Source organism: Danio aesculapii, chromosome 11 (genome assembly GCF_903798145.1).
Source record: "Danio aesculapii chromosome 11, fDanAes4.1, whole genome shotgun sequence".
NCBI classification, from domain to species: domain Eukaryota; kingdom Metazoa; phylum Chordata; class Actinopteri; order Cypriniformes; family Danionidae; genus Danio; species Danio aesculapii.
The window spans coordinates 26,739,454-26,765,303 of record NC_079445.1 but is presented as its reverse complement, the minus strand read 5'-3'; the positions used below and the strand labels follow the sequence as shown (position 1 = coordinate 26,765,303).

The 25,850-nt window shown below is 35.0% G+C and overlaps 2 protein-coding genes across 5 annotated transcripts; both read right to left on the bottom strand.

Moving 5' to 3' along the window:
* Window positions 1-662: 662 nt before the first annotated feature.
* Window positions 663-25,850, bottom strand: cpne1 (copine I). 4 transcript variants are annotated; one of them, XM_056468493.1, is made up of 16 exons: window positions 25,759-25,850; window positions 11,924-12,055; window positions 10,293-10,472; window positions 10,095-10,169; window positions 9,491-9,562; window positions 9,245-9,328; window positions 9,070-9,159; window positions 7,086-7,184; window positions 6,163-6,249; window positions 5,991-6,050; window positions 5,695-5,828; window positions 5,188-5,242; window positions 4,331-4,382; window positions 4,105-4,238; window positions 3,710-3,946; window positions 663-1,922 (listed from the first exon to the last, which is right to left on the bottom strand). In XM_056468493.1, exons 2-16 carry the CDS (start codon window positions 12,053-12,055, stop codon window positions 1,809-1,811), a joined length of 1,605 nt encoding a protein of 534 aa, XP_056324468.1. In that variant the 5' UTR covers window positions 25,759-25,850; the 3' UTR covers window positions 663-1,808. The 4 variants fall into 4 exon arrangements, with proteins under 4 accessions (XP_056324468.1, XP_056324469.1, XP_056324470.1 ...); XM_056468494.1 differs by lacking the exon at window positions 25,759-25,850 and adding an exon at window positions 23,695-23,777; XM_056468495.1 differs by lacking the exons at window positions 7,086-7,184; window positions 25,759-25,850 and adding exons at window positions 7,272-7,367; window positions 12,455-12,560.
* On the bottom strand, window positions 18,489-23,777 carry rbm12 (RNA binding motif protein 12). The gene is made up of 2 exons (XM_056468491.1): window positions 23,695-23,777; window positions 18,489-22,006 (listed from the first exon to the last, which is right to left on the bottom strand). Exon 2 carries the CDS (start codon window positions 21,982-21,984, stop codon window positions 19,354-19,356), a length of 2,631 nt encoding a protein of 876 aa, XP_056324466.1. The 5' UTR covers window positions 21,985-22,006; window positions 23,695-23,777; the 3' UTR covers window positions 18,489-19,353.

The following is a 25,850-nucleotide window of genomic DNA, read 5'->3' as shown; positions in this document are numbered from 1 at the left end:
GAGATGCACATTTCAGAGGGGGTGCATTTCACGACAAGAGTGCACCTCCCGGCACAACAGTTTTAAAGCCTTCTATTGGTTATTTACCCCCTGGCTATGGACCTGTAGTTCTTATCTTATGTCAAATGAAATGAATCTGTTGTGCCAGGCAAGAATGAACCTCATTGGTTCTCGCGTATCAAGCAAACTTACTGGAGCTTATGAGACTATAGAAGATGCAAATATTGGCCACTGATCAATGTTTATATTTGAATACAAGTCTAAATTTAATCAGTTTGTCCTATAAAGTAATAGTGCCTCTACTCAAGATTTGGATTAAACCACTTCAGATGGGTGTCTTTCTTTATGAACATTTTAGTTTCTTGGTGAAAACACAGAAGAACAGAATTTTCTAAGATTTGACCAAAAACACATTCATTTTTCACCCAAACACTAATAAATTTCTTATGAGGGCAAGTAAATAATGACTAGTTTCCTTTCTAGGTTGAACAATGACCACCTAAAAAGCCAAAAGGTATTGGATAAATAGATTTAACTAATACAAGCAGGTATTGGATAAATAGATTTAACTAATACACTAAATAAAACGATTGTATGTGGGGCAATCCATATGAACACACACACATTCTGTGTGCCCAAAAAAAAGCACACAAACAAGTATGTAATGTGTGTTAATAAGGTCATTTATTTCTTTTCAACAGTTATAAAAAGCAGTGTAATAACTACAATGGCTTCTGAAGAACTGAACATGTTGCAGTGTAAACATTAGATTTCATCATTAGGAAAAACCAATGGCTGCTCATAACATGATTATAAACCCATTCCCTTTAAATCACTACATTAAAAAAAGACGCTTTAAACAGGATAATGGTCCCATAAGGCTTTACATGGCAAGTGCGAGCATACATACATATGCAGATTGAGTTTGCTGTGCGATTAAGGTGCAAAGATTTGTGTTAGAGGAATCAAATGAACAACATAATTTCTGGCATTCAAAACAAATCTTTAAAAGATACTTCTTGGCACAAAGGATACTGTAAAACCTCTAGATCCTCAACATAACTACAGCTGTTTAGAAAAACAAATCTGATATGGCATTTCTATGATCCCTAACTCTCTGCTTTGTAACAGTAAAGTCTATTTAACTCTGTCATTGTTCATACTTTATATACTAAGTAGTATATGAATGTTATATAGCTTGGTCAAAACGACAATCATATTGGCAATATAATTCTATTAAAGTTTCTGAAAGCTCTAATTTGCTAGTGAAAGGCATGCAATGATTTCTTTGGTATGTCTCTAGCTACTAATCGTCTCTATAATGGTAGCATGATTATTTATTTCAGCGCAGATGGTAAATGAGTATCATTCACTTTGCTTTGATAACTACTATACAGCAGAAAGTGCAGCGATTTCATAAACCAGCATTCCTGATTGAGATTTTGCATATGTGTGCGCCAAAAGCATGGCAAGTGATTTCAAATATTGGCTGAAGCAAATCAAGGCATCTGTGTGCGTAAACTATAGCATGACATATATGTCATATGCAACTTCACAGAAAAATAGCTCTGTAAAAAAGGAACTCTTTTCCAGTTGGAATAGAATAGTAAGGAATAATATTAATCCTGGAAGATTAAAGAAATATATGAAAATAAAATGATTGCATAATTCATAAAAAAATTGAAATTAATATAAGTGGTCTTTCTACGAGTTCTTCCACGGAGCTGTGGTTCCCTCTAGTGGTGATCTACACTTAAACTCCTATGCATTTAGATACATATGATTCAGTCTTCAGAGCAAGCCTGTGTCTATTTTGTCGGTGAAGGTGGGTTGACAGGAGGCAGATTTCTCATTTTGAAGTATGTCACCAGCTGAGATGGCACCTCGGCAAGAACGCTCTGAGCAAGCGCTTCTTTAGGAGCCTAAAAGAGAAATTGAAATGCAAAAAGAGGAACGGTGTAAGTACTGACAGCAATGAACCACAGGAAAGAGTGGACATGCCCATATTATGCTTATTTTACAGAGTGTCTGCAGGTTTCACAAAGTCAAATTTAAGACTCAAGACATTTTTAAGGCTATTATGCAGGAAATTTTAGACTTAAACAGGGCAAAATGCTAAGTTTTTTTTCCCTAATGGTCAGTGCTAAAGATTTTCTCGCACTACTAAAATTCTAATTTAGCAATTTCTTACACAATATTTTAAATAGGGTGTCAATCCTCTAGTTACATACAGATATTTTTTCCGCATAACTTTCATTGTAAAAAAAACAACTAAAACTAAATTAATGCACAAAAGTCTGTCCAGGTCCTCACCGATTAGCTTTAAATACTAGGATAACTTTTAAACAAATGTTAGAATTTAGGAGAGATAATTATAACATATAAGTGAATATATAAGTAAATATAGCTAATAAATGTAACTTTGGTTAAACATTTTTAGATGGATTGTTAGTTGTACCGTTTGGGTAGCTTTACATGAATGAAGGAAAACTAACACCCATTTAAAATGATTTAAGACTTACAACATCATATTTCAGTGAATTTAATTATGTTTTTTTTTTTATTTAAGACTTTATAACCCTGAGGACACCTGGTTTCATATCACAATTTAAAAAAAAATAAAGCTGCTTTTCAATAGAAAATAAGGTGAATGATGTCTACTTTTACCTTCAAACACTATAGTTACACCAGAGGGAGGGGAAGAGTTTAGTTTGTGTTGTTGACACTGACTAAGTTTACATGGACATCAGTAATCGAATTATTTGCTTTAATCTGAATAAGACAATAATATAATTAAGGCGTTTACACGAACTGCTTTTTGAATGTTCCTTTCATGATCCCATTTTATATGTTATAGCACATAATTCGATTAACGTCATTGCATAACCGCGCTATCCACATTTCCTTCTGCTTTCATGTAATTTTGGGTTTCATTTTTAATTCGACTTTAACTGCAGTTTGGCACTTTCACTTTAATTCATGAACATTTCATGCAAGTGTCTCTGTGGTCCTTTTTTGACTCAATAGGTGCCGAGAAGTGTCAAACAGCTGTGTGTGTTTGAAATATCCCATCACAAAACGTTGAGAATAGTTTGATTAAGGTGTTTACATGTCTGTACTGCACTGCAACTAAACTCGGCATACTCCACATGTCTTAATTCGATTTCTGTTTAGTTCGATTATGACTTTAATCAGATTAAATTAATCAAAAATAAATAAAATATTTTTTAAAATATCGCTGTTTACATGGTAGACTCTTAATTAGATTACTGTCTTAATCGTAATAAAACATTGGAGTATTGGTGTCCATGTAAACATGCTCATTGTGCTTTGAAAGCAAAGCAACTTTTCATGGCTCTCTAAACTTCAAGGATGTGGACTTAAAATCAAACTGAAGAAGTAAAACCAACACCATTGTTACTGATCATACCAGTGGATATACATTGCTATTTGTTTAGTGTCTGACAAACTGTAAACAGCAGACCAACCATTTAGCATCAGTAGGCATATGATCTGGCCATTAGAATTTGTACTGTGTATGTCTGCCTCTAAGATGTTTTAGTCAATAGGTTATCATTTAAAAAAAAAATCAAAAATTGTTTATAGGGGTGTCAAAAACACTTTAACCAATTTGATTAAATCTCTTTAAAGAGTTGAAACCATACACATGTTGTTTCATTTAAAAAAATAATAAAGAAGAGGTTCATACATTGGCAAACTGCTTGAAGGGCACAAACTGCACAATATCTCTGACCGCTGGCTCTCCAGTTATAGATTTGAGGACTCCGTTGTCCCCATCCAAAAACTCCATGGCCTTAAAGTCTGCCTCACCCACACCCACAATAATGATGGACATGGGCAGTTTGGAGCTGTTCACGATGGATTGTCTGGTCTGGTCGAGATCAGTAATCTCTCCGTCAGTGATGATTAACAGCACAAAGTATTGCTGATTACCAATGAGAGAGGGAAAAAACATTAGACATACATAGTGCTGATGCTGAATACACCACTGAAGGCCACAGAATCAAACAAAATACCCATCAAAGAACATCCTGTTACAAATGTCAGTACACATAAAAAAAGATGCTTCTTTTAGTAACTCACTGCTGCATTTGGTTGTTGGGCGGCTCCAGATGCAATTCGGGCCACATGATTTATTATGGGGGAGAAGTTGGTGGGTCCATAGAGGCGGAGTTGAGGCAAAACTGAGCGGTAAGCGTTTACAATGCCCTCCACTCCTGCATGGTATGAACCATCAGCACGTCAGAGAAACATTAGAAATTAGGATGTCTTTAAATTAGGATGCATTTTAATTAACTGAAACTCTCACCTTGGCAATATGGGCTATTTGGGTTGAAGTTCAATGGAAACTCATGTGACACCTAAAAAATGTTAAGGTTAAATTAAGATCAGTGTTGGGTACGTTGAAAAAATATAGTTAATATAGTTGCTTCTCACAAATAGTAACTGAGTGGGTAACTGAATTACATCATTGTAAAAGCAACTAATTACCAGGGAAAGTAACTAATGTTAAAGATCAAAATATAGACTGATACACCAATGCAATCTTATTCCTAAATGACAATGGCTGTTCAGTCTATCAGTATATCAACATCTGTTGTACTGAAATTTCATCTGAATGCACGCTCGATTTTACTTCCACTTTCAAATTGCACAGTTGATACCCTGTTTAAGATGCGAAACCGAAATTATACTGAAGACTGGTTAAACCTTTGAAAGTACAAAGATCACAATACAACATTCAAATTTGGGTTTGTGCGACTCTACTGGGATAATAGCTTATAGTTCCACCAAACTATAAAGGACCACAAGTATTCTGACACTTGAATGCATTAGGTCGATGAACTCATTAAGGCAGTAGGTGACAAGTGACTGCTTAATCCTGATATCATTCATAAAATGCCAATTCATCTATCAATAAAACAAGTCTTTAGCAAATGTTTCATTCCATCAAATATTTTTTTACATAAAACTCAAAATAATAAAAATATACAGAGAGAAGCTGTCAGAACCTCAAGTAATTTACATGTTTGGAACTTAAATCTCCATTACTATTGTTTTTTAGTTGTTATTTCTTTCCTCAAGTGTTACATAATCACAATACATGCATATGTAGTGACTCTCCATTTATTGAGAATTATGCAGCGCTAACATATAAGGTCTAACCTGGAAGTTTGGAGGCACTTGGGCACCAAATCCAAAGGCTGGGAAAAGTTTATCACTACAAAACAAGACAGAAAACAAACACATAATTTAATTAATTAATTAATAGCAGATAAAATTACTCCAATACACTGCTACCAAAAAAAACATGCTGAATTTAAACATACAGAGCAAATAATTTCAAATATAAATGTAATGTAAAATAATTGCTTTACAAATCAACCTCATTGATGTGATAATTTTACTAATCGCTGTTTAACATTATTGCTGTTATTGAGTAGTTATAACTTATAACCAATGAAATTTAATGGAGATAGTAACCATATATTAACAATATAAATGTCTTTACTTTCACTTCTGATGAGTCTAATACATCAGAGCGGGGCTGCAGGGGTAATTATTGGTTTTTACAATTTAATTTCAATACACAACTCTGAATAAACATTGACTGAATGTTGCCATTTAGTTTCATAGCTGGTGGCATTTCTATAGACAGAATCCCTCTTTTACCTGTCATAGTCTTGGACCACCTGGCCAACAGACCAGATGGCAGACAGATACTGGTTCACACCATTAGGGTTGAGATAGTGCAGAGAGTCAGGTGAGCGGGGGTCTCCATTTGAGCCAGTGAAGTCAATGCCCACCTAAAAAGCAAACAATATTCACAGATGCTTTACAGCTTAATCTATACAACCCCATATTTACAAACAAAAATGTTCTGCATCAGGTTCATTAATTACTTCATTTAATATGAAGAAAAACCACCTGCTTTTAAAAGCAAATATTTGCACAGTTACTGATCTTACCGTGAAGTTAATTTGGCAACCTCCCATCACATAATCCAGAAATGAATACTGCGTCTCAAGCTGAAAGACAGTGTGGGGATTATTTATTACAATTACTGTAAAACTATTCTGCAATCAGATGTAAAGAACAGAGGGTTTGTTTTTTTTTATGTTACACAAAGGTTGTTCAAACCTTGCAATCTTTAATCTTGATGACTCCAGAGTTCTTATAACTCTTTTTCTTCTTTTGCTTCTCTGGATGAATGCAGTCAAACTCAACCTACAAAAAAATGAAAGCTCTCTTCATTTACATCCTTCAGCAAAACTCAGAGAAATTATAAAAGTAAATAGAATGGAAATGTATACATGGTTTCTGCAGGCATTATGATGGTTCATTTTAAGTTTTTGATTTGAAGTCATGAAAATTGGGTGTCAATGTGTTTGTTTCTAAATAAAAATGTATAGGGAGCACACACCAAAGTTTGAATAAACATACTTGCACTCATCTCCATTACATCTGAATTTATCTTTACAAAAAAAGGTTTGCTCCTAAAACAAAATAAAGAAAATAACTTCTACTACACCTTCTGACAACACTATTAGAAAGTGATATTCTCCCTCATCTTATTTTCCAATGCAATGATTTTTAAATCCAGATAAATTTATTTGGGATGCAAATTTAAAAAGACATGCGTATGGAATATAAAAATATTAATGCATTAAAATAAGACAGCTTTATCATTAAAACAAGAACATGAGTAGAAGTATAATCTTATCAACATATCAAATAGTAAATCTATATACTTGCTGACAAACATTTGTTCTGTTAAGCATAAATACACTTAATTTTGTTATAACTACTTCATTTTTAAATTTTGTCTTGAACATTGTGATTTAAGCTTATTTGCATTGTAACAAAAATATTGAGCGAAATACAATTAATGTTTTGTCTTTATGAATTTAAGACAATCTATTCTTATTTAAATGTTTTTTAGGTTTTAAACTGTGGAGGACCTTTATAACATCCGCAGAAACCATTTTTATGTGATGAAAAGGAAACGATCTACTGTTAAAACAAGGGCAAAAAGCAAGCCTGGATCAGTGAAGGAGTCTCACCGGTGAGCCATGAACTGCTTTCTGCAGATCTGACACATTAGTTTGAAACACACCAATCAGATCATGAGAGCCATCGCTATCATAATCAAAACACTCAACCTAAAACAAAAAGCGACGGACAGACAGACAAACAGAAAGAGAAAGAAAGCTGTTTAGGGAAGACTGACAAACATGCATCCTGCTCACCGCATTGTCTTTAGCCTCCATTAGCTTAGCGGTGGTGCAGGTCAACTCTCCTATCATGTCTGAGCTTGTGTCTTCATCCTTATCGTAACAAGTTACCTAGCAATTAGACAAAACTTTAGTCTAAAGACTAGAAAAACTGAAACTAATGGTGTCTTTATCCTCTCAAAACACGGTACTTGAATGTTTTATTTTAATAGTATGCATTTTTATCTGACCTTTTGTGTACACTACTGTTCAAAAGTTTGGGGTCCGTATTTAAGAAATAGTCATTATATTCTGCAAATGACCACTAAACTGATTTAATGTCACTTTAGATTTTAACATTTGTACATTAATAAAAATAATGATAACAATAAGAAGAAGAAGAAGAAAGAGGTGGAAGAGGAAGAAGAAAAAAATAAAATAATAATAATATTAATATTAAATGCTTTTCCAAAATCTTGTATTTAAAGGGGTCGTAAACTGACCTTTTCAATTATTTTATACTTTTGTATGGGGTCTACTAATGATTGTACATCCAAAAACATCACAAATATTGATTAAGCTTTTTTTCTATTCTGGTTTTGAGACTGGTTCAACAGTCGATCAGATTTTATGGGGAGGCTGCATTGAAGGAAACGTCGACTGCTATAATTGGATAACAGTTCACATAGTAAACAAACTTCTAACTCCCTGGACAATAGCACTTGAGGAATTATGACAATTGTGGAAAACGTATATGCTTATATGCTTAAGCCCATATATGCTTAAGCAGAGTCTGATCCTGAATTTCGAGATGATGAAGCAAATTCTTCGAGAAAAAACCCCCGCCAAACTTAATTATTAACCCTAAAAAAATGGCAATTTAAAAATTGTATTTTTTAAAGTTCAGTAGTATTAATAAAATAAATGCACCCTTAATGTGTAATGTATTTGTCATAAATATATATAAATACATACAGTGTTCAGCATTTGTAAGTACACACCTCACAAATCTCTCTTTTAAATTCATATTTTTAATAGAAAGCTATTATATTAATTATATTATATACAATATTATATTTGTACATATACATTAGATTAGTTTGTACTAAAGCCAAATCAGGAGCTTATCTAACAAAATAACTTATGATAACAGCCCAAAAATTAGTACAGCCAAATTTATGTTATAGAACAATATAAAATACAAATTAAAAAAAAGAGGGGAGGGAAAAAAAAAAGAAAAAAAAAAAAAAGGAAAAAAATTTAGTTGAAATTTTGTGTTGTTATAATAAAAAAATTTTACAATATTTTGCTTGAATTTAATTGTATTATCTTTAAATTTCTAAATATGTTTAGTGACTAAAATATCCGTTTAATAAGTCGATTTTGTTTAAATGCACCAAAATACATTGATTATATTCACTGAGAAACAAAAAATATATATATTCATTTTCAAAATGGGCTGTACTCAATTATGCAGAGCACTGTAAATGTTTTTTTTAACTTACCTAACATGTAAAAAGTAAAAAATTGTGAACAATAAAAATGGCAATATTAGACTCAGACTGCAAACACTGCACAATTCTAATCTTACCATCCCCAAACTTTTGATCAGTAGTATATATATATATATATATATATATATATATATATATATATATATATAAATTCCACATTATTTTTGAGACAGATCCACCAAATGCCTTTTTATCCTAAAGATAAATGTACAGGACACAAACCATTAAAAAAAAAAACTGTAGAGAATTTTTTTTTTTATACTGACAAGATTCCCTGACCAATACACATGTTAGTGGGGATAATAACACTATGTATTTACCTTGATTGGTTTGTTCAGATCACCACTGCAGAATGTGTGCAAGGAGACAGTAAACTTTTTCCAAGATGGATTCAAATTATTCTTAATGACCTACAGTGGTTAATAAAAGAAAGTCAGCAAAATCTGCATGTGCAAACAAACATAATTTTTTCAGAGTGAATAAGTCACTGAAAACCTCTGTCCTGTGCACTAGCTGCCATTTCCCATCCTCATCTTGCTTGAAAAACTCCAAGAATGGATCAGACTTTCCAAACAAATCCTAAAAAATAAAACATTGATGGATATTCCATATAACACTAAACTGGTAATCATATAACTGTCTTTAACTTCAAATATTACAATGATTTTGTGCAATAATACATGAACTAAAGAGCAATGGCTTCTTAGAAGATGCAACAACGTAAATGATGATGTTGTTTACCTTTTTATCCAGGTTTTTGGCTTCTATCTCCATCACAATAGCCCTGTTATCCTTCACCTCATCAGCTGTAATCTATACATTACATAAAAGAAAAAAATTACACAACATTGCTAGAATAAACACAGAAAACATTTTAACTGGCAGAGCTGAAGTAGAATACAACTTGCTACAATAACAAAAAAATTATAGCTACAGGATGATATAAATGAATGACCAACTTTACATGAATTCAGATATGCAAATGTTATTGTGACTTGTTAAAAACTGTTCTGTATGCAAATGAATCATTTTTGTGAAGCCATTTAACTCTCCATAGATACTGTAAATGCAAATTCTTTCAAATAATGACACCAGAAAGACATTCACCAGGAACGTTGCGAGACTTCTATCAGTGTTTCCATGTTAGAAACATCTGTTTTAACATGTTTACACAGCAAAGACGGCACAAAAACCAAACCTGAAGTGGCATACATTTTCAAAAATGTGTGTTTACATTACCTGTTTAATGCGGCATACCATCTTTACACTAAAGCAGACACAGACCCGCTTTAGGGCCACCTTAAATCAGCTGCATACAGACTTAAGTCTGTTTAAGAACACTTACCGTTATTGTGCCTTTCCCAGCTGGTTTAGCTGCCTTTAGCTGAAGTGGTCTGGTAAGCTTCCTACTTGACACGATCTATTGTGACAATTGGAGTGCAATCAAAACCATCAGGTTATCTTAGTGTATGGTTGAAACTGAAAGCACAATTATTCATGTCATACAATTTCTAACAAAAGCTTTGCTCCTCACAATACATACCTGTCCAAGAGTGCCTTCAAAGCCTCCCAGAAAGTCATCATCACCGAGGTCCACAGACTTGTTGTCGATGTCATAGACGCCAAACTTTAGCTTCTGCACCTTTTCAAAGTAGTAGTCAATGTGAAGTTTTGTGGAGAACTGGGGATCCTGGCAATTCTTCACTCTCTCTGTGCGTGCTACCTGCAATAATAACATATTACAAGTCATACAAATAATTCTAAATATTAGACATGCACCAGTGTTTCGGGAAATGTTAGGACCCGTGTTGGACCTGGTTGTTTTAGTTGTGCTTTTGTTATTTGCAGAGCCTCTAGTCTGACTCTCCTGGCTCTCATTTTGATTATTTTGTTCTGTTTTGGATCATGAGCTCAGTTCACTACCATGCACATGCTCTTCACCACTGACTCCCATTTATACTGACTTTGGTTGCTTTAAATACCCTTTGTTAGTTATGTATTTTCATAATAAATCATTTCTTTTTACGATTTACCTGGTTTGTCTCTGTTACAATTGAGCCAGATGTAACGGTAAATAATCAATATCACCCAACAAAAACTACTTTGACTTATTAACTGATTGTTTAAAAATAGCTGTACGCTGGTAAAAATGAAGTGAAACTCCCTTACAACTATTCTTTTAAAGGCCATAACATTTAAAGTGAAGAAATTAATAATTTCAATGTTTTCTGCTGATGTGTTATCGGTTTATGACGGAGGCATACAACTGAAATGAAAGAGAAAGCTTTTATTAGTATTTCTTTTGAAATTGTGAAATGAATTGAACTGCCTTGTTTGACTTTAGTGCTTCTGAACAAATAAATACCATCTTTAAATCCATTTAAGTTAATAATAAATAATGAATTACCTGTTACTTTACTATTCTTTAATGTACTTTTATACTTTTAGCTGAAATAAGTTTAATGCAAAATAATAAACCTGAATTTAACAATTGGTTATTTGATACATTTTAATATGTAGAGAATAGAATTCTACTTTATTACATAAATAACTTTATTATGCTGAATGACAATGACATTTGACAATTTCTAATCATTATTTCCACCATTTCCTTGCAAAAGAATTATTATGTGGTTACACCATTTTAAAAGGGATGTCATAATTTACTCACAGTTTACATCATTCAAACCTTGTATGACTTTAATTTTTGGAATACAAGATATTCTGAAGAAAGCTGGAAAACTGTAATGATTGACTTCCAACAGTGGTTGCAGATTTTCAGCTTTCTTCAGAACGTCTTAATTTGTGTTCAACACAAGAAGCTCAAAGGTCTGGAAACAATTCCAGAGAGGGTAAGAGTGAATACATTTTCATTTTAGGATTAACTATCCCTTTAAGGGGTCCTTGTTGTGTAAATATTGATTTAACTACTGAGTAATATTAATTAAATGTATTTATCATATGGTTAATGCAGATTATGGTGAGGGTTAGTTGCAGAAAGGATTTAATGTTTGACAACAGCAATCACCATAGTAGGTACATGGGAGGTAAAAAGGACAAAAAAAGTGTGGGGATATTTTGTGGTATGGCTTAAGCAAACTGAATTAGTTATTATACAAAGAAATGTTTTAAACAACATTTAAAATACTGCACTTTCAGGTTTAAATCGCATACCTCGGTCCATTTGTCATCCCCGACACTCTGCAGCAGAACACAGAGAGGATCAGATTTAGATCCAACATCTTTATCCAGGAGATTACTGCAAGAGATGGAGAGCTCGACTTTCGACACACACTGAGTGGCCATCTGAAAAAAACCCACAACAGATACAAACGTGTAAGAAGATTTGGCCTCGAGCTGAAACCGCTTTAATGAACGTGAGGAAGTGAAATAAGCTTCTGTCCGCGGTAAAGTCAAACAAAAGTTCAACAACCTTCGAATCATACATGCTACATTTTACATTGCCATGGATTACGCTTTGAAATCATTGCAAAATAAGCAAACAAAGTGCTTAATGTCGTATTTGGGGATCTAAAATGTACAAAAACAGGACTTTCTGGAAGGCACGCCTTTAATGTGCCATTACATACACGATTTAAGTACATCTACATAAAGAACGTACAACGCACCGCACATAAACAAAAACACACACAACCCGCTCAGTACAAGCTGACAAATGCGTCCGGGAATCTAAAAATATCATACCCTTTAATAACTGTCGAACTGTTGAAACCGCTCGGATATGCCGTGCACCAAAACTGCCTACTACTAGCGTCTCCACCCTGTCTGACACGTTCATGTAATATAAAATGAGAATGATGTTCCCATTAGGTTCCGTTCCAGACGTGCATTGCTATTGGTCGGTGGAGAAGTATCTACGCCGCAATTGGTTGAACTCCTGTCAATCACAACACCAGCCGGCAGCAGAGCACAGACTCGCAGCCTGAAACCAACGTGGACTGACTCATTACGCTGAATACAATACAGTTAACCTTACGCCTTAAACTACAAAACACACACACACACACACACACACACACACACACACACACACACACACACACAAAAATCACAAGTAAACAAAACCACAAAATAACACCGTCTGTGTATAACAGCATCGCAGCGCAATAAGTCAAACGCTTTCTCACATACACACACACACGGTTTCAACAGCAAATGTTTAAACAAGTAAACAAAACCACAAAATATCAGTCTATGAGCAACAGCGTAAAAACTGAACACTTTCACTTACACACACACACACACACGGTTTCAACAGCAAATACCATTACAATAATACAAACCATCTCTAAAAGGAAAATTTGTAGACACTAAATGGACATACAAAAATGAACCCTGTGGTTGATTGACAATTACCGGTAGAAATCAATTCGCTTTCCATTAAAACACAATACAACTCTCACTTTATCCATTACCGTAACAAATCATATGATATTATTTTTTTCAGAGGGTAGTAACTAATCTCAACTGGTTTTAATGAACCAGTTGTGGTAACTGGTTAAACACACACACACACTTGCTTGGAGAGCATGTTTGTGTGACAGCTGTCTCCATGCCAACACGCATCCCCCAACTGTGCCAAATCATTTTGCAAAAATGCTCAAACACTGCATATGTTGCTATAAATATACCAATATCTGCTGCAAATTAATAGTCTTTTCCTTCTTAATATTGCTAAACAATATAAACAAAAAGTCTTTGTTTAAAACTAAATAAAATCAGCCTGTCCAGGATGTAAGGGGCTTAGGGATCCATAATATGCGAGAGTTAAAGTAAAGTTATCAACATTTTGAGTGTAAGCAAAATAAAAATATTACCCGTATCTTGTAGAAAAAAGTTTTAGGCTGCCACAAGCTCTATTGTTTAAGCATTTTTAAAACAATTCATATTCATGTGTTTTTTAAGCCTAAGATACAAACAAAGAATAGGAAACATTAACTACAAGTAACCAACAATTACAATTAGGGTTGCACGGTTTACCGCTACTATGGTAATATCGTGATACTATGGCTCCAAAATACTGACGGTGCCAAAGTACTTCGTAAACGGCAGTATCGTCATTGACGGTAAATCCACAATACATAATATTGCGTGTGGAAAGTCACTAAAATGCTCACACGTTTGTGATAGACCATTTTATTGAAGTAGTCTGTGGAGCCCTTTAAGGTTGCAAAATGGTGTAGAATTCACGCCTTTTTTGGTAGCCTATTGCACGTTTTCTGACTTTTCAGTTCGAACGCACATCTGAATCAGTTCATTTTTGTTTCAGTCAAATGATTGAATAGCTACAACAACCGCTACAATCACTTAAAAAGAACGACACACTGAAATGTTTGATAAGACAAAAAAAAAAAAAAAAAAGAAAACATTAAAACAATTTGACCACTTCATATAGCCTAATATTGGCCTTTTTGTCGGTCAGTTATCTACAAAGGATGAAGTGATGTGCAAATACTTTTTTCAATAAGGGAATTATGAATTCAATTCAAGTAAGCCTATTATAACAAATATAGTATTTTTGACAATTTTCTTCATAGATTTTCTCTATTTCACAGAGTTATGAATTACAGTATCGCAACACTACTTGGTATCACAATACTTCAGCTGGTATAGCATCATAACGTAAATTAATGGTATCATGACAATTACAATGATATAACTAGTAACGCTAAAGTGAATAATTGGCATAAAATTAAGACAAAGAGGGAATTGTATGTTCTTAATTTATTAAGGCTGTCGCTAGCTCTGTTGTCTTAGCATTGTTTTTATAACAATGCCTATTTGGGGGATTTATTTTAGCCTAAGACACAAAGAATAGGAAACATTAACCACAAGTAACCAACTATTACAATGATATAACGAGTAATGCTAAAGTGAATCATTGGCATAAAATTTGCACATAAAGAGGGAATTGTATGTTTGTGAAGTACATTAATGGAGTAATGCAGTATAATTATATTTACTACAGCTTATAAGTTTCTAGTTGAAATAAAAACAGCTTAAACCAGCCTAGGCTGGAAGGCTGGTTTTAGAGGGGTTTTGGTAATTTCTAGCCTTGTCTTAGCTGGTCAGACTGACCAGCTAAAACCAGCTTGTCAAGCCTGGTTGAAGCTGGACTAGCTGGTTGGGCTGGGCTTCCATCCTAGCTAGGCTAGTCAGGCCGGTTTTAGCTGGTCATCTCCCAGCCTGACCAGCTAAGCCCGCCTGGATATGGCTAAAACCCCTCTAAAACCTGGCTGGTCTACCAGCTAAAACCAGCTTAGGCTGGTTTAAGATGGGGGGGTTCAGCAGGGTTGTGCTTTTTATACTTAACCTCCTTATTTTTTTCATGAATATAGAAATGCAATAGAAAGTAAGTAAAAAGTGCAGCTACTTTTTTTAAAACTATGGTTAGTGTGGTTGTTATTATCAGTGATCTGATGATTTACAAATTTACAGAAGAGAAGACTTACAATTTTTAAAACTGTACTGTTTTTGGTAATGATAAAACATTTGCATTTGGATCGAAATTCATGACCCTAATACTCTCCAATATAGTTTTCTAACAGACAACACTTGTAACAATGTTACATCTGAAGCAGTCAGTGAAGAAGTCGGTCTTAGCTGCGTATTTGATGACTATTCTAGTTTGGGCTGTTCTTAAATGTCTGTTAGATTTCACTGACAGACCAAATTTATCTTTGCTTTAATCAAAATGTCTAGGTTTAGATGTTTATGGTAAGATGTAAAATTGCTAGGTGGGCATGGTCATCAATGCCAATTTTACAGCTCTCCTAGGGATAAACACCTGAGTTTTGCCATATTTTAATCCATTCAGCCAAATTCAGAGTCTGAAGGGAGCACTTTTAGCTTAGCATAGATCATTGAATCATACTATTAGCATCTGGCTAAAAAAAAAGAAGACTTTTGCTAATTTCCCCATTTAAACCTTGACTCTTCTATCGTTACATTGTGCACTTAGATTGATGTAAAAATAAAAGTTTCTATGTTCTAGGTCAATATGGCTAAGATCTATACTCACATTCAGGCGTTATAATCAAGGAACTTTAATGCCATGCCATGGATACAGCAGGCACACTGATTTTATTTAAAAAAAATTTTTAGCTGGTGCAATGATATTAAACAGTGCTTTAACCTAGCTGTTAACTATTTTTAGGCACTGCATAATATTATTGCTAATGCAAAGTTTCTTTATTATAATGACAAAATGAAAATATAGTTCCTAGCCATATCAACTTAGAAAACAGCAACTTCTCATTTTTAATAAACAATATAAACACAGAACAGTTAAGCTTTAAATAGAAAAATTATCAAAGCTTTTTTTTTTTTTTTTGAGTGAAATGCTAATGGTCTAATGCAGAGATGCCCCAAATAGGCCACCATTCTATCTGAAAAGACAAGAATGATGGATGTGGTTGGGTTGAATGCTTTTGGCAAGAGATTGTTATTTTGATTTGAACGTAAACCTTTTATTGCTGGGCTACAAAAAGAGTGAACTAAAATTAAACGTTGTAATTAAATCAGACTTTTAAAATGTTAAAAATGTCACTTGACAAAAATCAACTCAGAAGATATTGGTGAGCAAATCAAGGCAAAGGCAGGAGCAGCTCGACTAGTGTTTTCATCATTGAACTCCATTGTAGTATAAACGAGATTGTTTTTACTGTAATAATGTTCATTTTATGTATATAATTGGTATAATTCATGCTAACTGAATGGATTATGGAATAAAGCTCAACTAAATAACTCCAGGTTGTAAAATTAGTCTATTTCCAAACAAAGCGTTCCTTTAAGCGTCATTCATTTATTTTACTCTTACCAGGTTAGTCCATGCTGGACTCTATAGGTCAGTTCACAACTGTGTTTTATAATATGTTTAGGACTCAAATCTAATGTTATATGACCATTATACCATTGGTAAAACAAATCTAATGAGAGCTAGTACTGTTGTATAGTGCTGCACATCGAAATATTATGATCAAATAAGGTGAAATGATAGTTTAATTAAAACTACGAAATGATAGTTGACTAGTAGTTTAAAAAAAAAACTCAATTAACAGCATTGATAGCTTTAAATCCATACATGTATACTTGTCAGGAGAGCAAGCTTGCTGTCCAATAATAATAATTTACAAATTTGGGAAAATGTCAATCTTTGTTTATTAATAAACAATAAAATTCACACTTTCCCACTCTCCATTGCCAAACAAACAGCATAAGCTCATATGCTTGTCTGCACCAATACATACATCTTAGATGCATCAAGAAACGCACAGTAGACTTGAACGTATTTAGGACAATGTGCTGTGAGGTTTGGAATAAAGGTAATGCTGTAGATAATGTTCAGTTTCTTGACACACACATCATTTAGCTTTAAAGTTCTCAACATACCGATTTAAAAGTGCATGTGTTAATTTTATTTTACCTGAATGCTTTTTCACACCTAAGTGCAGGAAATTTTAACTTACATTTTATAAAACACCAATGACAGCACTTTCAGCTACAAATTCTTTAATGTTCCATTTTAAATATTAATAAAAAAGCCACCTACATCATAGATGCCTTGAGGGTTATTCCTCAACATCAGTTTAAATGTAATCACCACAACAAAGCAATGTTAGTACTTTTGTTTACACAACCATATTTCAATTGCATACCTCCACAAAATCTCTCCAATTTTTCTTCCACACAATGCACTCTTTTCAAAACAATAAAAAGCCAACCTTAATAAATCTGAAATGAATTCAAATTCTCACAGGTACTTTATAACAGTACTAAAGTCCATTATTTGAACTTACCTGAGCATTAACATGTTAATCAGGAAACAAGGCTCAGCATCAAAGGCACAAAGCAAAATATGCAGTCCACAAAGCACAAGAACCACTCAAGTGTTTTAGAACAAAAAGTACAAAAGCTCAACCCAAATAAAAAAAATTGTGAATAATAAACAACCGTGAACTTATGGGCTTCTGAAAAGACCAAGCAAATTTAAAGCATCAAAAACAGCGTTTGAGAGCAATCCAACTTGACCTGCTTTGACAGAAATGCACAGAGAATGTAAAGAACTCTTTGAAAACCAGGAGAAACTGTAAGCACGTGCTTTTGGAAAATCTTCTTAAAAGCTTTTATGCAAGACCTTATTTGCCATCATAAACCATGGCCAAAACAATGAGACATTCCACAAGCAATTTTCATAAGTCGTTTTTTCCTCTTTAACATCTTTATATAAAGAAATTGCCTTCCTAAAGCCACCTGTGGCCTTTTCATGAATTTTTGATCCATTCACAATTAAAATAGGTTCTGGGTAATGCTTCAGGCATGAGGGAACAATAAATCTAGCCTGTGTTTTTCACCAGAATACAAGCTAAATTAATTTATCTACGCTCACGATGCATTTTTCCACCACATCCACCAATTTACCTGCATGATGTTTTTTTGTTTTACCTCAGATGCTGATAGCATAAAATCTGAAACAATTAATAATAATGCCTGCTCTAAATATGTAATATAATACATTGTTGTAAAAGGTTGATTATCCAATACTGTAACAACGATCTAAACAAGAGACACATCTTTAGAAGAAAAAAATATTTCAATTATACATATACAGTTCAATATGAGAAACAAGAAAGTCAAAAGCAAAACATTTTATTGTTAAAATCTGAACTGAAAGAAAAAGAAGGACAGGACAGAATACAATACCTTTAAACGGTCATCATTTCAGGAATGGCATTTTATTGACAAAATAGTTCAGCTGAAAATATTTACAAGAGAAAAGCGCTGGAATGTCAAAAAAAAAAAAAAGTATAACAACTAATCCATTTTTGACATTTTAAAACAAGCCAAACCTCCAAAAAAAGAAAAGAAAGCTATCAAACACCACAGCAACATATTATGAAGACAGCGAAGCAAAGAGAGTAAAATGCTTTCATATACATAATATTACAATGCTGCAATTGCTTCTCATCTCCGCCTAGCATTTACAATGAATTCATGGTTTGAAATTGGGCTTTTAGCACAATCCAACATGACAGCAACAGAAAATGATAAAGACATGACATTTGCATTTTATTGACATAGAAAAAAACTTTGCAGCAGAGAGCAAACATTGAAATTGAAGTGTGAGCATGTATTCATCAATGCATGGCAGCACTTTTTTCTTTACCTCACAAGAAAACTCGGCATGGAGCATATACAGATGTGTAAACTTTGAGCACAAATACAAAACAATAAATCTGGGATGTAAGCATATCTGCCAACTAATTCTCTGCGCAGCTATTAAACTCTCCTGAACATACATACCACTATAAAGATGCCCCTTTTTAAGATCTGCATATGCAAACAAACACATTATTGGCCTAAAGTCTTAAACTCAATGCTGTTTGAGGTTTTAAAATAAAAAAGTCTTTTCTCAGTTATGTCATGCTTCATTTAACTACATTCTTGGATAAATTATGTGGCCATGGAAAAAAAAATCTAATACTTGTCAGTTTCTTCTTCTGTACATAAAAACAACAAGATTAGGCAGTTTTTCAGAAAACAGTGTCAAAAGAAGACACATTGCGATGACAAAGTTCTTGTTTTTATCCCAAAGTGATCTTAACTTTTCTTGCCCCAATGGGCCTATCATTCAAGTCCATAACAGCAGCCATAGCTTCATCATGGGAATCAAAAGCAACCATTGCTTCCCCAGTGGGCAAACCTTTATCACTGAATTGCAAGCATACAGAACCAGGCAAAACTTGATAGCCATAGAAGAAATCGATGATCTCATCAACAGTCACAGTAAATGGCATATTTTGAATTTTGACAATTGTAGGCCTTGAATTACCTGGACCACCAGGGGATGGTCCTCTAAGAGTCTCAGAAGGTGGCCTCTGGCCTTGATTCCCAGTGCGATTTTGAGTGACTGTTTTACGAGAAGACCCATTATCAAATGGTGGGATCACCCTTAAAGGCTCTGGTGCGCCAACAAAACCAGGTGGTGCCGTATTGATAGTGGGTCTAAAACCAGGGTGCTCTAGAACAGGACCAGGCAGAGGTCCTCCCACCATAGGTGGTGGAACACCAAGTGAGACATCAGCCAAAGTTGTGCCAAGTGGTGGCAAAGGCGGTGGACATGTCAGACCATTACCTGGAGCAACAAATGGGTTAACAAAAGGAGGACCATTTCCAAGAGTCCCTACTGCATTTCTTAGAAAACTGAACTCATCGCCTGTCATTGTTGGAAAAGCATGAGGTGCCTGGGGAACTTGGGCTGGGGGTTGAACATGGGCATGTGCATGGAGATGTGAATGGACATGAGCATGGGCATTTTGTTGGGATTTCTGGCCTCTTTTTGCTTGCGGAGGAGGATTTCTTTCAACTTCTTTCATCTGCTCAAAAGTAACCAAATGAACAAAGGCATCCCTGCCATTCAATTTCTGCCTATGCAGCCTCTCTGCTTTAAGTGCATCCTCATCTGACTTAAACTGCACAATAGCCTGGCCAAGACCATTACCGTTAGAGTCAACTAGCACCTTAAGACTTTCTTCAAACAACTCTATGCCATCAAGAAACAGTCGAACATCTTTTTTTGTCACGTTATAGGGAATGTTGGTTATGTGAGCGCAACTCTTGGCACTTTTTCCCCCTCCAGAACTGCTCTTCTGATCACCCTGAGAGCCCTGCATTCGCTTGCGAATGGCATCAATCTTTTCATACATGTTTTTCTTTGTGATTGGATGCACCTGTATGAAACGACTACCCATGTACTGCATATGGCATCCAAGAGCAGCTTTATAGTCCATTTCATTTCTAAACTCAACAAATCCCTCACCAGTTGCCCTGCCATTGGGTCCATAAGCAATGTAAATGCTATCTTCAACAATGTCAAGATTTTTGAAAAACTCAAAGATCTGCTTATTTTCTGCTTCATATGGCAGTCCTTTCAAATATACACAATAGTCCAGTTTGTGAGGAGATCGGGATCTGGCTCGCTCGCCACTAGAGGGTGTTGGCGAATTAGCGCTTCTGCGCCGATGTCTGTTGTGTTCACCGTCTCCACCTGCTTTAGAATGTCCAACACTCTCTCTCCACTGTCGCTCTGTAGCTGGAGAAACCTCAATGTATCTTTGGCCTATCATTCCTGCGTTTCTTTTCAGGGCTTCAAAAGACTCTTGTGGCGAGTAGAACTTAACCAATGCCCTGCCACTGTTTCTACCCAAGTTGTCTTTGAGCAAACGAACAGACTCGATTCCAAGTCCATGGAAAAAATCTCTAATCTCATGTTCAATGACTGAAAAAGGAAGGCCATGTAGATGAACGTAAAAGTCATCTGGGTTTGTAATGGCTGATTTCATGTGAGGTTGGAGGTTCAGGGGGTTTAGAGGGTTTAATGGATTCAGGAACATTGGATTGGAATTTCCGAGAGACAGTGGACCAGAGGCAGCTAAACCACCAGGGAGGGGGCCAACAGGTGGAGGAATGCCTGGGTTGAATGGTGGAAGTGCAGACAGGTGAGGCATGTGTGCAATGGGAGGGACTTGAGGCACTGATGTTAGTGGATTAACAGTTGGTACTGGTGGCAATGCGGATACTGGTGGTGGTACTGGTATAGGGGGCATTGGTGGTAGTGTTGGCATGGCGGGCAACGGAGGAATTGGGGGAGGTACAGAATTCAAGGACGACATTGCTGTTGTCATTGTGGATCCCAAACTAAGACTTGGGCTGGTGAAATTATTAAAGTTTGGGGGCATGCTGCCCATGGTTGTGGTCGAAAAGGTAGGGACAGTCTTGTTGCTAACAGGCTCATGTGTTGACACTGCTGTTGTGGAAGTAGTAGAAGTTGTGTTACTAAACCCTTGTGCTGTGGTAGTCAAGTTGCCCCTTCCACTTCCACCAGTACTAACAGGTGGCCCAGGCCTACTGCCATTTCCTGCGGCAACATCTGAGCTACCAGTTTCAAAGCGCCTACGACTCAGCTCAATCATGTTTTGCATTTCAGTTTTGCTACTCAGCAACAAAGACACCTTTGAACCTTTGATTGACCCCCCTGTGCGCATCATTCCAAGCCTTGCATCTTCATCTGTGGCGAACACGATAAAAGCCTCACCGTGTTCACCCCCTACAATATGCACACCACCATCCGGGATAGTCAATCCAGAGAAGAAATGGCGTATATCCATAGTCCCAGCCACAATGGGGAGACCCTGCAAACGGATGACCACAGCCATGCTGAGGTGCAACAACACACACCTGTAGATGAAAGAAGGCAACGACTGTGAGGCTATGGTAAATGTAAAAAGATAACACAGAACCAGCATTCAAACCACAAAAACAATAAACGGCAAGTATAAAAAATAATGTAAGAACAAAACAAATAATGTTAACAGCAAAATAAAGTGCTTGATTTTTTTAAACAGCAAAGCCCATTTGAAACAAAGATTCTTAGCTCAACACACCATTTAGTGGTTTTACCGTTGTAGCCAAAACATACAAGCATACTGCATTTCACTTTATCGCATGCAACAACAATTTAGTACACAACAGAATCTAAAGAAAACATGGACTCAACTGAACAAAACACAACACTTTTTTTAAACATCCATTCACTAAATAAAACATTGATAAACATGCCATTGCCTGCGGTTAAAAGAGAACTAAAGTCAAAATTTTCAATTATGCCAAATTAACAATTAACATTAACAACATTAATATGGAGGTCTTTTGTAATAAGGAAATACCAATAGCCATGGTATTTCAACAGACATAGCCAAGTGTTTTTCACAAGGATCCATATCACTCCAGATTAGAGCTGCACAAATCAGCCAATTATACTGTCAAGTTCAGGAGATAAGCATAAAGGGGGGGTCACACGTCTTCACATACATTTTCTATACGTTGCCAAGCATGCGGAAAGACGTGACAAAATGGTGTGGAAGGAGTCAGCTTACTGTACAAAAACATAAATTCTGTCTTCATGTACTATGTTGCATAATGACGTATTTGGTTTTATTAACATCCAGCTTGTTGCACAGGGTGATCATTTAACTTTGTAAGAGCTCCGTCAAAGACTGTAAATTGTGCTAAGTAACTGATTTGCATGAATGTTTTTCCCACTGACATGAGTGGTACTCTACAGAAAGTGAAAGCGCTTAGAATATGGTCTTATTTTATTGACATCTTGGTTAAAAACATGATGCAAATGGGTAAATATTTCTTTAAAAATAAAAATCTATAGAGGGCAATCATTATATATTTTCAAAGCAAAAAATAAATAAATCTACTTTTATCCAGAATCATGCAGCTCTACTCCGGAATTTTTTTGTTATATTATATAACCATGTCCACTTAATTGAGATTTTTCCTAATGAGCTGATAAACCAAATCTGGTGTCAAAAAAGTGGAGCAGTGCTTTGGGCACCCGTGATGAGGACTAAAAAAAAACCAAGGGTGCAGAAAACTCTCCGTCATTCTCTGTCTTGAATCACAAGATTCTCACACCTTTTGGCCAATGAATTTCCATTGTTTTCTGGTCATCTGTGATTAATGCATAAGCATTCTTAAAAACAAAAGGCAATTCATAACTTAATTTCCAATCTTTAATTCATAATGAGGCAAGCACCAAGAGAAATGATTCATTTCTCCAGAATCATGAGAACCACTTAGCTTTTTTAAAATTGCAATAACCCGAAAAGAAAATTTAGCAACAAATTTCCTATTGTGCCACAAAGCATTAATATTATATATTATGACAACAAAAAAGGATATTGTAAATTATTCCCAAATATTAAATATTACAATGCTATATTACTCTAGACAACAATAAAAATGTCTACACTCTAAATTAAATTTTCTCTCTCAATGTTTTATTTATTTTTTAGACCATTAAGAAAGGCAATTCTACACCAAATATTTAACGGACAGATCCCGCAAATGCTTACCTGTATTAAACGTGCTGCTTCGTTACAAGATGCACAGGACACCCAAGCCAATCCTGACGGCAATCATTTAAAATCAATTCTTGACTGTAATAAAAAGAATAAATGGAGGGAAATATATGTAAACAGCATTAGAAGTGTACCCATGAGAGTCTCCAAGAAAACCATTCAGTGCCAGCCATTTCCAGCCCATTTAGTACATACTGTGATTCAGCAAAAAAAAAATATTAATCCACCACTTGTGCAGAGGATGGCCAGCTGCTTCGCAAAAGCCATACACATTAAAAATTTAAACGCATGCATGTCATGTGTTTCATGAATCCCAGCAAACATCCACATTAAACAGCATCACACATTAAACACATTCATGAACATTTCCCATTTCAAATGTGAAAAAGAATATAAGAGGTGTCAAAGCATATTAAGCTACATAAACAATTTGAGACTTTCCATGTAGTAAAGCAGAATCTGACAAGTTGTGAATAATGTGTAAAATACGTAATTAGACAACACCTCTAAATGCATCTAGCTTGAGCTTGTCACATCCCAATTTATGCATCTCTAATCTGAACTTTAAACATAGCAAAGACCAAAAAAAGCCTGTTTGACTATAAACCACAGCAAATGTTTAGAAATCTTTCTACTCTACCATACTAGAGATTTACCTTCAACTCACTGACATTCAGCTTATTCCACTCATTGTAAAGGGTCACCAAAGCCAGCAGAATGAGCCACCAACTATATCCATGACAATTTAAAAAAGAAAACAAATGTGTCCATTCAATGAAAGGAGAGGTGGGCAACAATTTATACACCTTTTTATTATAAATCATTTCATTTCTAAAAGGATGTTTATTTCAACAAATAGTATTACAATAGTATTTTTATTAAATATTATATTGACTTAATCAAGGATCAAATCAAGAATATTATCTCAATTATAATCTGAGTTTGTGAATAAGAGTTCAACTGCCACATCTAAATCAGTATCTCCAACTGAAAGACTACTGGCCCGTCCGTGCAATCCAAAATTTAAAATTAAAATAATCAGTCTATGGTTCAGTTTTATGCCATTTTTTGATATGCAACAAAGTTCTGACTGAAACAGAAAGCAAAACAAATTATACAATTTTAATTCTGAGCTGAACTGCTTAATAAAGATGCATGTAAGTACTTTCTACCAGAAACCTAAAAAACGTATAGCTCTCAGTGTTCAGAAACCACACAGTTCAGAAATACATGAGCATCAATGCCTCCTGAATTCTGCCAAACCTTACAGGTCACAGCCAAAGGCCAAAAACCATGTAAACAAACCTAAATACATTTAGGCCAACCTACTTAAACCCAAATCCTTACAATAAGACTTCAGGGATGATGCCTATTAATTTGTTTGAAAATATCATATACACAATTATTCATTTCCATTGCAGCAACACTTTTAACAAGATTTGCATAAAAAAACCTCACCAATATCACAATAAACGTGTTTTTTTCTTTGCTGATGCTAAAATACGCCTAGAAAATTGATTCAACGTTTAAGATGAAATGCGCAATTAATATACGTTTGCAGCGTGCTTATACAAGGAACCACTTAAATAAAAAAGTATAGCAGAAACAACAAAAATGGGCAAGCATAGCTTTAAAACACAGCACTGTGATTTTTAATATTATTTAGTTAAATAGAGTTAACAACAACATCCATGGCATGGCGTCATAAGCCATTCAAACCTCAAAACCAGCGAGACGACAAAATGGCGCCGTCTGTATCTGCCACCGCAAATGGACTGATGCCGTCTTCAGCAGAAACAAAGCTCGAACATACTTTCTCATTTCTTCATATAAACACAGCACTTTTCAGACATCAAAACAATATAACCATTGCACGTAAAAGCACAAATGCCTGGCTAGTTGCGTTTTGCCCATTTAAACAAAACTATGTCGGCTGCTTACGGCTCACAATCATCCTGCCCTCTGTTACACTTAGAAAACCACTGCATTTTTGCAAACGTCGAGAGTGTTGTGTGTAAAATACATTTGTGTGAACTGATGTACTTTGCATATTCTTACCGAAATAATTTGTGTTAAATGATCTTTTTAAAATAATAAAGACGAGGCGCTCCTGTTGTGTTCTTCCACCTCTTGATCTTCTGCGTCTGGTC

What these genes read in the sequence shown, in the direction of transcription:
- cpne1 (XM_056468493.1), bottom strand. Translation starts at nt 12,055, where the DNA reads ATGGCCACTCAGTGTGTGTCGAAAGTCGAGCTCTCCATCTCTTGCAGT. An exon ending in GGGATGACAAATGGACCGAG is followed by an intron (nt 10,473 to 11,923) that starts GTATGCGATTTA and finishes TTATTATTGCAG; the next exon opens with GTAGCACGCACAGAGAGAGT. An exon ending in GTGGTCCAAGACTATGACAG is followed by an intron (nt 5,243 to 5,694) that starts GTAAAAGAGGGA and finishes CTTGTTTTGTAG; the next exon opens with TGATAAACTTTTCCCAGCCT.
- rbm12 (XM_056468491.1), bottom strand. Translation starts at nt 21,984, where the DNA reads ATGGCTGTGGTCATCCGTTTGCAGGGTCTCCCCATTGTGGCTGGGACT.